Genomic DNA, 11,996 nt, shown 5'->3' with positions numbered 1-11,996 from the left:
CGGCCTGCCTCTGCCTCCCAAGTGCTGGGATTAAAGGCGTGCGTCACCACCCCTTGGCGAGAATTGATTTATATGGTCAGAGTTTATAATGGGAAACACTACTTTTCAAAGATTACAGTTTCAAAAAGCTCTTTTATAAATACCACATCACTGTCATACAGTAGCAACAAAGCTGCAAAACATCTTATCATGGGCAATAAACAACTATCAGCTTCAAAAAACATTATTTTTGTGTAACCTCATAATGATCCTGTATAATATTAAACGAATAACTACATTTCCCTACATCTCAACAAACTTTTAGGTCCATAAATAGACTCCTTGCTCCATGGAAACAAGCATTAGGCATTTGTGTGTAGGTTTTAAAAGGTCTAAGTAGGAGGAGCAGTAGGAGGAGCGTTTAAAAGCTAAACCTCACAGTTCTTTCCAGACTTGGAAGGAGAAACTCCCCACTTCCCTACCAGATGTTCTAGTGCAAGGATACAGGGTTTTTTGTTTGTTTGTTTTGTTTTGTTTTGTTTGTTTGTTTTTAATTCCACTGGGCAATAGGGAGAGGATCAGGAAGCAAGAGGGTTGATATTCCTATCCTGCTAAGGGGCTCAGACAGTAAGATGAGACTCTTGAACAAAGTTTGCAGTGACTTCCTCTCCTCTGACTTTGGGTGAGCGGGAGTGTAAGGGAAAAAATCAGGAAAGATGAGTCAACCATTATCCCGGCTAGGGAGGAGTAACTCTCCCAAGTTAAAGTTGGCACTAACATCAAAAAGTGCCATACTGGAAGCTCTGGAAGAGGTTAAGAGCCAGACTCACAGGACTAGAGTCACTGCAGCGGTCCTGCCCTTCCGGAAGCCCCGCCCACTCCAGACGTGATTCCTACCACGCCCCTCTTACCCAGTGCCCCAGAAGACAGAAAACTACATTTCCCAGAATGCAACTAAATCTCATTGCAGGGCGCCTATATGTGTACGGGTGACGACATAAACCGGCGCGGTGTTTAGACTTTACTGATGTCGTGGCGCTCTGAGGCAAAAAGTTGGTTCTCTGAGGAGCCTTGGGTCTGAAGCCGAGGTCGAGTGACCCTGGCCCTTTCCTACTCACTACTCCTTGCCCGCCTTTCCCTCTCCTGGCAGGATGAGGCGTGCAGGCCTGGGTAAGAACAGTGCTGAGGTTTGAAGTTTGGGGACCCTAGGACCTGCTGAGCCGGGAATAGGGGTGTGGGAGGAAACTACCGGCCTTGTGTCAATGACTGGTGTTTGAAAGCGAGTTGTTTGGGTTTTTGGAGAAAGATCTCGCCATTTGTCCTAGTTCCGAACGGTTTCCTTAAGTTGAATTTAGACAAAAGTTTAAACCTATATGGTAGGTTGCACAGAGTGGTGAATTGGTTAGTGTAAGTTTTTCTTTCTCTCTGTGCTAGTTTGGGGAGTAGCCCAATTTCCCAAGCCTTGCTTTACTCATTCTAGATCCTACCTTTTTTTTTTTTTTTTTTTTTTTTTTAAGACACATTTGGGGAGAGGGTAGCCCACTAATAACGATTTGTTAGTATGATGACAGTGAGTTACAAAGGTAAATTTACGTGCCCTTATTATTAAAGTGCCTGTTACGAAAGGTCTGGGTCAAAGGCGAGTTACTTGGAATGTTTCTGACCTAGACCTTGTCCCACTGCTAAGGCAATAGAAGTTGGTTTTGATGACTTAACACTTGTCCTTGCCTTTATGGAAAAGGGGAAGGAATAACTTAGTAATAACAGAAAATAATTAGAATACAGTTTTCTGGTTCTGAAGTTCTTTCTCTATTAACCATGTTTTAAAGAAGGAAGAGCAGAGTGCTTGAAAAAAGTGTAAGAAATAGTAAAAGGATATTGTTGTCGTTCTGCTGTAAATTGGAATAGTAAAACACATAGTTTTTAAAAGTTGGAGGTGTTAAAGCTAGTGAACGGACAGACACTTAAAATTAGGTATGAAAAATAAAGCCCCTTATGCAACTCATACTTAACAGCTTGCTATGAGTTTTGATTATATAAAAGGAACACAGTACTCAGGACAGTGCGGAGACATGGTAATATTTTTAATAAGGTTGGTTATAGGAATAGAATGTGTGGAATTTAAAACCACTGAAAAATAAGGGCCTTGAAAGGTGTCAGTAATATAGATTTACAGGATTATCAATAAATAGTTGCATGTGAAGGAAGTTGTAAATTTAGTTTTATGAATGCTTCCAGTCATTAAAAGAAAGTAGTTCATTTCAAATAACTTAAAGAACTACTTTCAAACAAGATTAGTCATATATGCCTACATTTTTACATCACTAATGACATCAGACATTTATTGTGACACAGTGTGTGCTTCCCAGAGCTTCCAGTGTTACCCGGGAGCAGGAGATAAATTGCTTCTGAAGCAGATGACAAATTATGATCCAAAGTGGTCACTTTTCATTCCAGTACAAGTTCAACAGATAGTGAATGCAGTGAGGATTTAATAATACATGGGGTCATTGTGGGCTTCCTGGAAGGATGCCGGTGACAGTGAGGATTGGGAGAAGTAAGTCCCAGATAAGAAGATGACTAGACAAGATTCAGGATAGTTATGAATGACGTGTACAAGAGATTGTGGTGATGAAGTCACTTTGAGTGAAGCTAGGACCCTGAGGCATTCTAGTGGTCTATTTAAGGACTTTACATTTCATCAATAGGCCACTGGCCTATTGGTGTTTTGTTTGTGCTGTACTGTTTTTAATACATCCAAGTCAGAGACTTGACAATAGGTTTTTATCTCTGACTATATGTTAGAATTACTCAGAAAGAAGTTAAATTAGATTTTCAATTAAATTAGAATCTGCAGGCTAGAGTCTCCTCCTAATTCTTTTTGAAGTGCAGTGGAGAAGAGGGGTAATTATTTGGTTAAGTATGCTTATCACTTAAATTGGTGTTGAATTATGAACACTTTTAAGAAAAATACCATCATGTGTTGACCTGAATTTGAAATTTGAAATAACAGTGAGTCTGATAGGTATTCATATGTAAAACCTGCCACATTACACATGAGCTGTTAAATGAATTGGCCTGATTTTTGGTAGAACCTGCTTCAAGGAAGTAGTACTTTTCAGAAATGACGTCACCTGAAGGTGACCTTCAAGAATTGCCTTTCTACAGTTTGTCATAGTAGTAATTAATTCTCACTAAAAAATTGGGTCTCAGTTGGAATAGCAACTGTGTTATGTTATTTTATCTTAGTTGGTTTTGTTTTGTTTTTCTGTTTGGGTTTGGAAGATGATGTGAAGAAAGATCAAATTTGCAACTGCATTAAAGATTTCTGGACCAAAAAAGGGAACATTTTGCTTTAAAAAAAGAACTCTGAAATTAAGTATAAGATAGGCCAGAGAGTCAAAACAAAATAAGTAAAATAGCACTAGTTTTGGACAAATTCATTGATGAGGTTGTCCAATTAATTACTTCATCCAATCCAGAATTACTTACTAAACAATATATAATACTCCGGTCCTTAGTCACACTAAACAAGTTGAAGATCTTAGATCTTGTTAGAGTTTGCACAGAATATTTAAGTGTTGATTTTAGTTGGTGAGTGGGGAAAAATGATTATGCCCGGTCCTCCACCTTTTAATCTGTTTGAAAATATGTGTGAAGAACTTCAGGGAGAGCATGCCATCCAGCAAGTGTGCAACTGTCCCCCTGCTTGAAATATTTAACATTTTGTTGTTACTTTTGTGGTACAGGGAGAAATATAGGTGTCTGATACATAGAAAGTGCTCATTAGGTGCAAGACGAGAGAGAAGCATGAGACACTCTGCCATTGACAAAGTTAGTTAACAGTAAAGAAAAAAATGCCCTTTTTAGTTCATTTATAAGTATTTACTTAAGTACTGTTGTAGGGTGTGTGTCTATCTGTGTGTTTATGGAGATCTAGAATGATAAGTGAATACATATAGTTTATGCTCTTATAGTTCAATGTAGAGGTCAGTGTTGATGTTATACAGTCAGAGCTATAAGGATTCAAGAGTTTTGCTACTTCAATAAAATTAAATTGTGTTGTGCTTTGGAAGAGGTTCTTATTCACACATACCATTCTTCAGCTACTAGACTTACTGCTACCCACTCTTTCGGTAGTCACTATGATTGTTCTTACTGTCATTGCTACTGCATTTGCTGTTTGAGCCTATGGTAGACTGTAGCTTTAAAGGTATCCCTTTTTTCTGTCTTCCTAGGTCATTACAGATCTGCTTCCAACCATGGACATTCTAGTCCTTTTAATACATACTATACTCTTGTTGGTCAGACTACATTAAAGTTTATGGGCTTTGTTCTTCTACAGTCCCAATATTAAAAGTTTCCATTCTAGAGCCGTCCAACAGTGTCGCTTCTCAATGGCTGACTGAAACCAAGGAGCCATTCTGTTGAGAATCTCATATCTGAGAGAGCAGAAGCCAATTCAGTATCCTGCCGCAACCATGTTTAATTTATTCTCTTAGTAATACTGAACGATTTGGGTCATAGTTCTTTCATTATTCTCTTTATTGTTTATTCTAAGGGATCACTCTTCTTCACTATGTAGCTTGTTTCTTCCTTTACAAAGAAAATGGTGACATCAGTTTATTAAAACTTGGTGACGTGCCCTCAGTGCCCAAACATTTGTGTATGGATTTGTTGGCTAATGTTCACTGTACCTGTTGTTTCCCTGTTGGAAGATGAGTGACCTTCTTCAGCCTCTCAGCTGAAGGCCTCTACACACCAGCCATTGTGTTTGTTGCCCAGGGTTCCACCTATGGCCCTTTCTTCCCTTTGCTCTTTGGTTTTCACCACTTGCTTATTATAGGAGAAAAGTGCTAGGAGAATTCCACCATATTTCTGCCATGAGAACCCTCCCTCCACATTATCTTTCTCCCCTTTCCTCTTATAATCAAGTTTCTCTGATGGGTAGATGGTGCTATGTTTATGTCCTTTATTAAAAGATAAATTTCTAGTGTGCAACAAATGTCTTCCAAATATTCTTGTATATCTGTGCCTATTTTAGTGTTTTTAAGCAATCGATAAGTGGTCACTAAATATTTATTGAAGGAAATGTATATTCTACTTAAAAGAGGATGTGAAAAGAATTGTAATATCTGGTTCTGATTTTTAATAATTGATTGGCAGTGTTGCTATAATAGATATATGTGGTCTGTAACACCCTGCGGGGGTCTTTTTCAGCTTTTTTTAACTACTAAGGTTTAAAAGTAGCTTCTGTTTTTGCATGCTCCATGTGCACCTCTGATCCTTGTAGGTGACGGAGCACCTCCTGGCAGCTATGGGAACTATGGCTATGCCAACAGTGGCTATAATGCTTGTGAAGAAGAGAATGACAGACTCACTGAAAGTCTGAGAAGCAAAGTAACAGCTATAAAATCTGTAAGTACAGAACCAGTGCCGTTCACATTGTAACTCGTAGTTTTGAACTTATTGTCATCACAAGAAGGCATTCATTTCAAAATGGTGCACTGAGGTCAAAGAGCACCAAAAGTTCAGACCATTCCTTAAATAAGTTAGAAGGTGTGGCAAGTTAAAAGATACAGTATTCTTGCTTATTTTTTTTTTCAAACCACACCTAGCAAAATCTAAAATGTACTATATGTTATATGTCATAGGTCCAACAGTTACAGGTATGCTTTCTGTATAATTTTAGGTTATAGAAAATGCTAGCTTGTAATTTTTCTCATTTGTTATCTTAGTAAAGAAAAAAATGTAAAAATAATTAGTCTAGACTTGTGATCAAAGAAATGACATATTTTGTTAGGAAAATATTAAATGTGTATGTGTGTGTTTGACTTGGTCTTGTGGTATATTTTGTAAAATGTAAGGAATATACAGGTAAATACATTTATATAAATAAAAGAGAAAATGTGCTAGAATAAGAAAACCAGGGAATGTTAACAAGTATGTCGAACATTATAAAAAGGAGAAGAGAGAAAATGTCACTGTTAGAAGGATAAGACATTTTAAATTTATTTTCCAGTAATTTCACTGGTCAGAACATTGGAAAATCCAATGAAATAGCCCTTCCAGCCTTTCCTGCTAGTGCCTTAAAATATAAAACGTAGGTCTTTCCTTCCATCTTTGAGCCTCATTTGAACTTGGGCCTTCCCATGTTTCTCTAACATGGCCCTGACATCTATATGTAGACCCCTGGGAGAATCCTTGGACCTGTCTCAGTTCCCCCTGATCTTCATAATGCTGTCACAGCTATGGGCAGAATTTGGTTAAAGCACATCCTGCCCTCTGAAGTCTTTGGATTCTTTCTCCTGTTATTGCTCTCTAGATTTATTGCTCTCTCTCTCTCTATGTTCTTCAGAGAATGGCCTGCCCTTCAGAGCTTCTCCCTGACACATCCAGAGTGCATATGGATTTACAGCCAGGCAAAGAGAGTTCTCTTTTGTACTCTACATACCACTGTGCCCCTATTCCATGTTTTTAAAAATCAAACTGCCTTTGGTACTGTTGCCATCTTCCTTCCTCTGGGAAGATGCCAGTGCTGTATCTGCCCCTCTCCAAGCTTTATCTCAGTACTACATCCAGTATTGACTCATTCCCTATAAAACAAAGATCATTTGTGACATTCAGTGTAGTTCCTTTTATACAAGAGGATTTTAAAAGTATGTGTCATTGATTTTCCATGGCAATAAACATACTATACAATTGTGAAGCATTCAATAGAAACTTATATTATCCCATGAAATTGGTATTTAATATCAGTCTTTAGAAAGTTATATTCAGGCTGTACTCAAAATAGTGTTTTGATATATGATGTTATTTCCAAAGTCATCTTAACTAAAATGATTTAATCTATGGACCTAATAAGATAGACTGTTAAAAGGTTAAGTTAAACATTTGGAAGGACATAGAATTGAATGTCTTAAACCACAAACAATTGAGCAAATTCCTCTGTGGTTAATTAGTGCCATTCTGTGTTGGAAGAAAGCTGTGATATCCTGGAGATTTCTTTCCTTGGCATGAATGTCATGCTCAGAGTAGGTGGGTAGATTGGGATGCCTGCTTTATCATCTGAGCTGATGAATGTGTAGGAAAACCTCATATCTTATCTCTACAATAGTATAATTTCATAAAACTACTATGTATGCTTTTCAAACAGATTAAAGAACCTTTATGGTTACCCACAAAAAGTGTCAGTAATTGTACTTAGTCAAGTGCATTAGAAGGGAAACCTTTGGTCACTTTGTTGTGTAAGTTATGAAGTATAATTTTGCATAGCAGCTGTAATTAGTTATATTGTTGTTTGACATGCTCAGACTCTGTATAATTTTAGATTATACATAATACTAACTTAAGGGATTTCACAATTTATTATATTAAAGCAAAAGTCTTTAAAATAATATATCTAGACTTAAATTCAAAGAAATGCCTTATTTTTAGGGGACTATTAAATGTGTATGTCTGCATTTGAACTGTTCATGTGAGTACTTGTATTTGCTAAAATATAAGGAAGAAATATACAGGTGAATATTTTATATGACAATAAATAAACACACAGAAAGAAAAAATTATGCTGGAATAAGAGAGACAGGAAGAGAATGTTAACACAGGGTTGAATAATATGCAGAAGACATGAGAAAAAGATGTTCATTGTTAGAAAGTGGGAAATTTTCCAACAATTTCACTGGACACAGTATCAGGAGAGAGTATATATTTCTAGAATACAGTTTGATCTGATAAATTAAATATGCTTAGTATGGCTTTGCTGCTTTTTATCACCTTTCAATACCTTCACATAAGCAGTAATGTATATGCTTTCTTCTTCGTAGCTTTCCATTGAAATAGGTCATGAAGTTAAAAATCAAAACAAACTATTAGCTGAAATGGTAAGTCATTATGATTTTTAACTAAGAAACTTTTCCTGATATTTTCAAAATTAGTCGTTCACCAGGGATAATGAATTTCCTTTTTAAAAAACATTCTTGCTGACAACTTTATAGGATATATTTTACATACAGTAATACTACCTTATTGTATTTTTCAAGCATTCCCTACAATGTATCTTGAGTATGTTCAACTCCCTTGGCTCCTTCTCTTACCACCCTCCCCAGTCCTGTCACTCTTTATTTTCATCCAGTTTAAAGACAGACCCTGACATAGTACATCCTGATGGATTCCACTCCATTTTAATCTAATGAGTTTACAATTTCTATCAGATGTATTTTTTCATTGTTCTTGTCTAGGATATAAATAAGAAGTGAAGATTGAAGCCAGTGCATTTTATTTAACCTTGGGTTTAAAGCACTGTTAAAGTCTGAAGGCTAATGAATATTTTGAGTGGTCTTAGAAATCTTAATGGATAGACCACTAGTAATTTATTAACCAAGCACTTTATATCCAACCAACTAAATGCTTTTCACTTAACAAACCCTTCCTTCAGCTTTATTTCCTAAGGATTACTACTGAACAAATCCCTTGAACAATCTACTGAACAAATTTGTGTAGCCAGAGTCCCTTTATTTCTAGTCTAAAACAAGCTCAAGAGCTAGTGCCTTTTCTTCCCAGAGCAGGCTTCTCGTCATTAATGCTAATGTGGGATTACCCAGCTTCTCTCGACCTTCCTTTGTTTCTTTACATGTATTCATAATTGACTATCTGAAAGCAAATATGACATTGAAAGCAGTGTTCTTTGAAAAAGTGGATATCCCTGTTTCTTTCTTCAAATAAGCTCATTCATAATCTCACGGAGAAGAGCCGAGGCATATATGTTTTGTGAAAAAGCATCCCAAGTGATTCTGATACAGCGACTCCTGTGACAAAGCAAAGATTTTAAGTGCATGAGTATGTTGAGACTAAACTCTGTAGGGCCCCATTTTTTTTGGTTGCTTTCTCATCTCACAATATTGAGGTTTTAATACAAGTGCAATCTGTGCCTAGTCTGCTCATCTTTAAGGCTTTCCTGGCTCTAATTTAATTTGGCATTTTCATATCTGTATTCAAATTCTCTGTACTTCATGCTTCGTCAACATTATATTCTCTTTAACACTAGTAAATTTTACTGTTTTTCAAACTCGTGTCTAAACAAGGGCTCTACCATCTTCTGTGCTAACCATATTAAATTTTAGATGAAGTCCTAGTATCTTAACACTCACACATTTGACCTTGGAAAAATAGTGCCTCAACAGATAGTGGACAAAACCTTGCTTGATAGCACACAAATTATTCACCTTTATTGTTAATGGCTTTTCATCCATATAACTAGAATACGAAAAAACTAAATCATCTGTGCTTTTTAGTTGTGCTTGAGAACAGACAGAAACGCTTATTGGATAATGAGCGAGCCACTGAGAGAATTAAGACCAGACAGAAATGCTTATTGAATAATGAGTGAGCCACTGAGAGAACTGCTGCATTTTGCATGGAGCAATCAGGCTGATTTCCACACTAATAGATACTTGAATTGATTAAACGTACAGATTATCTTTAAAAATACTAATAACAATATGTAAATTGTTTGAATGTGCATGTTTCAAATATTAGAATTTATTCTGTTTTCCTTATTTTCTCATAGGATTCACAATTTGATTCTACAACTGGATTTCTAGGTAAAACCATGGGAAGACTGAAGATTTTGTCCAGAGGGAGCCAAACGAAATTGCTATGCTATATGATGCTGTTTTCATTGTTTGTCTTTTTTGTCATTTATTGGATTATTAAACTGAGGTGATGCAAGTTAGCATGGGCTTTAATTTGTTGCATTTAATGTCTTGGGGTACCTCTTTGATAGCCAGCATCCTAACATTCCTAATGGTCTTCTCCATTGAAGATTAGTGGAGTTTTCCTCCTTCAGAAATCATTCTATACCATATAATGTTTTGAATACTGTTCCTTATTGACTCATTATGACTCCCATTTTCAGGGGTATTGAGTTAGATTGAAGTCAGTGTAGCCATACCTATCTATGTTTTTCCAGTGTTTTCCAGTCAGAGTAAATATGACTGTCATACCTGCTGTTACATAAGTGTAACTTTGTAAAGCAAGTGGGAGACCAGAAGAATGCCAGAGAAGCTGGGATCAGCCTTTGGGGGTGGTTGCACGGTGGTAGAGAGCTCACTTCTGTTTGTCTGATGTCATTCTTGTGATGATGGGCTCCTTTACTTGGTACCATGCAGGGCCATTTTTTTCCCCTACAATTTTCTTAATACATTTGTCACATGAATTCTTTGTACATGGACTTCCTTCAGTAAAGCTGTTGACATATTTCCACTGGAGCCTAATACACATGTGTATCAATATAGGTATTGTTTTATATTAATGATAAATTCTACTGACTTACATTATAATAGTTTCTGATTTATAGCTGCTTAGGTGGGCCATTTGATTATTTGTGTCAGAATAATGTGAAGTTAAGTGATTGCTATGCTCTGCCGGAAAAGAAGTGTCCAAGAAAATTAATTTCTTTTGTTTTACTATATGCTCAAAATAAGTACTGAAAATATGTAGGGTTTGAACCCAGAGTTCAGAGGATTGTTATTCAGCTCCATTTTATTTGCTTACAGAAATCAAACCACAAGGTGGATTTAAGTAATAAAGAAAAAAATACTAAAATATTGTAAAACATTCTGTATTGCTCTTACTTTAGAAACTTGCCAATTTCTAGTTTCAGAAATAAACTTTTATTAAAATATGTTTATGGCTTCTTTAAATGTTGTATATTCTTGGCATAAAATCTCATATCCCAAAAGCTTAGATTCCAAACAAAGTAAATCAAAATTAATACTTGTATTAAATCAGAACAAGTAAGACAAATTTTGGTTGCAACTTCAGAATATTTTAATTCTATTTCTACTAGCTTAGTGGTTAAGAGCACTGACTGCTCTTCCAGAGGTCCTGAGTTCAATTCCCAGCAACCACGTGGTAGCTCACAATCATCTGTAATGGGATCCAATGCCCTCTTTTGGTGTGTCTGAAGACAGCTACAATATACTCGTATACATTAAATAAATTTTTTTTTTTTTTTTTTTAACAAAAGGTCTCTCCCTTTGGGCTTGAATGAATTTTCTGTTCTTTTTGCTCATTTGCAGTTTCTCATCAGGTCAAGACCATTCATTTGCTTGCTTGTTCTGGTTACAAACACTGATTCTGAATGCTGTGAAGTTACCTGAAGAGACAGGGGTGAGGTGTAGGGAAGAAGCGCTAATGTGACTTGACATCCTGTGTTCCGGTCACCATTCCTTCTGCACCTGCTTGAAGCATATAGCCTCTATTTCTAACTCTGTGTAGAGCACAGAGAAAAGTGCCTGACCCACCATAGCAAGTGTTATCCTTGGCCACACTCAATAACTGTTCATTCCTTTCAAAGTTAGACAGTAGTCTGGTTTCAAGTCTTGAGATTCTGATACAACCTCTAAGCAGGTATTTTCATTTAGCATTCCGAGTGACTCATTGTTTCAAGACCTTCTTAACTGTCCTCTGCTTTACATGACATTATCCCTTAAGGAAGACTCAGAAGTCACCATCAGTACTTTAAGTTGTAGTTGGAACCTAGTGGAAACAGCAGAAGTCACATGGGATGAAGGACTACATCTGTCAATATAATATTTTTATTTTCATGGAGAACTATGCCTGAGATTTCCTGTCCTTTATCTCTGTGTGCTGAGATGCCAGAGGTAGGGAGTCGCCTGGAAGTACTGGCCTGCATGGCTTCACTTGGGGTCCTTGGCCAGTATTCTGTTTCCTTTTGTTGGAAACCCTTTAGGAAAAGGCATTCCTGGGAATCATATTTGGGGAAAACTTAAAATATGAGAAAGTTCTATTTCTTTGTAACAGTATATAAACTCACCAGTTTATAAATGCTACGCACACTCGTCTACTCCAGTCACATCCAAAATATCGGGGATAAAATCCTGATAAAGGATAAGAGGCAATAAGACTCCAAAAGGACTGTCTGAATGCCTCCTGGATTTCAGACAGTCGCTGGTATCCCCTAACTCAGACGTGTTCCAGATCAGTCTTTCCAA

At 36.8% G+C, this 11,996-nt stretch overlaps 1 protein-coding gene across 2 annotated transcripts; it reads left to right on the top strand.

The window, feature by feature from the left end:
- Nucleotides 1–962: 962 nt before the first annotated feature.
- Nucleotides 963–10,665, top strand: Bet1 (Bet1 golgi vesicular membrane trafficking protein). 2 transcript variants are annotated; one of them, XM_031381101.1, is made up of 4 exons: nucleotides 963–1,149; nucleotides 5,273–5,397; nucleotides 7,806–7,862; nucleotides 9,548–10,665. In XM_031381101.1, the coding sequence occupies exons 1-4, from the start codon at nucleotides 1,131–1,133 to the stop codon at nucleotides 9,701–9,703; spliced, it is 357 nt and encodes a 118-aa protein (XP_031236961.1). In that variant the 5' UTR covers nucleotides 963–1,130; the 3' UTR covers nucleotides 9,704–10,665. The 2 variants fall into 2 exon arrangements, with proteins under 2 accessions (XP_031236961.1, XP_031236959.1); XM_031381099.1 differs by lacking the exon at nucleotides 963–1,149 and adding an exon at nucleotides 1,548–2,536.
- The last annotated feature ends 1,331 nt before the right edge of the window (nucleotides 10,666–11,996 follow it).

The sequence above is a fragment of the Mastomys coucha genome, unplaced genomic scaffold (genome assembly GCF_008632895.1).
Source record: "Mastomys coucha isolate ucsf_1 unplaced genomic scaffold, UCSF_Mcou_1 pScaffold20, whole genome shotgun sequence".
NCBI classification, from domain to species: Eukaryota; Metazoa; Chordata; class Mammalia; order Rodentia; family Muridae; genus Mastomys; species Mastomys coucha.
The sequence above is the reverse complement of the archived record's forward strand: the minus strand, read 5'-3'. Positions and strand labels throughout refer to the sequence as shown.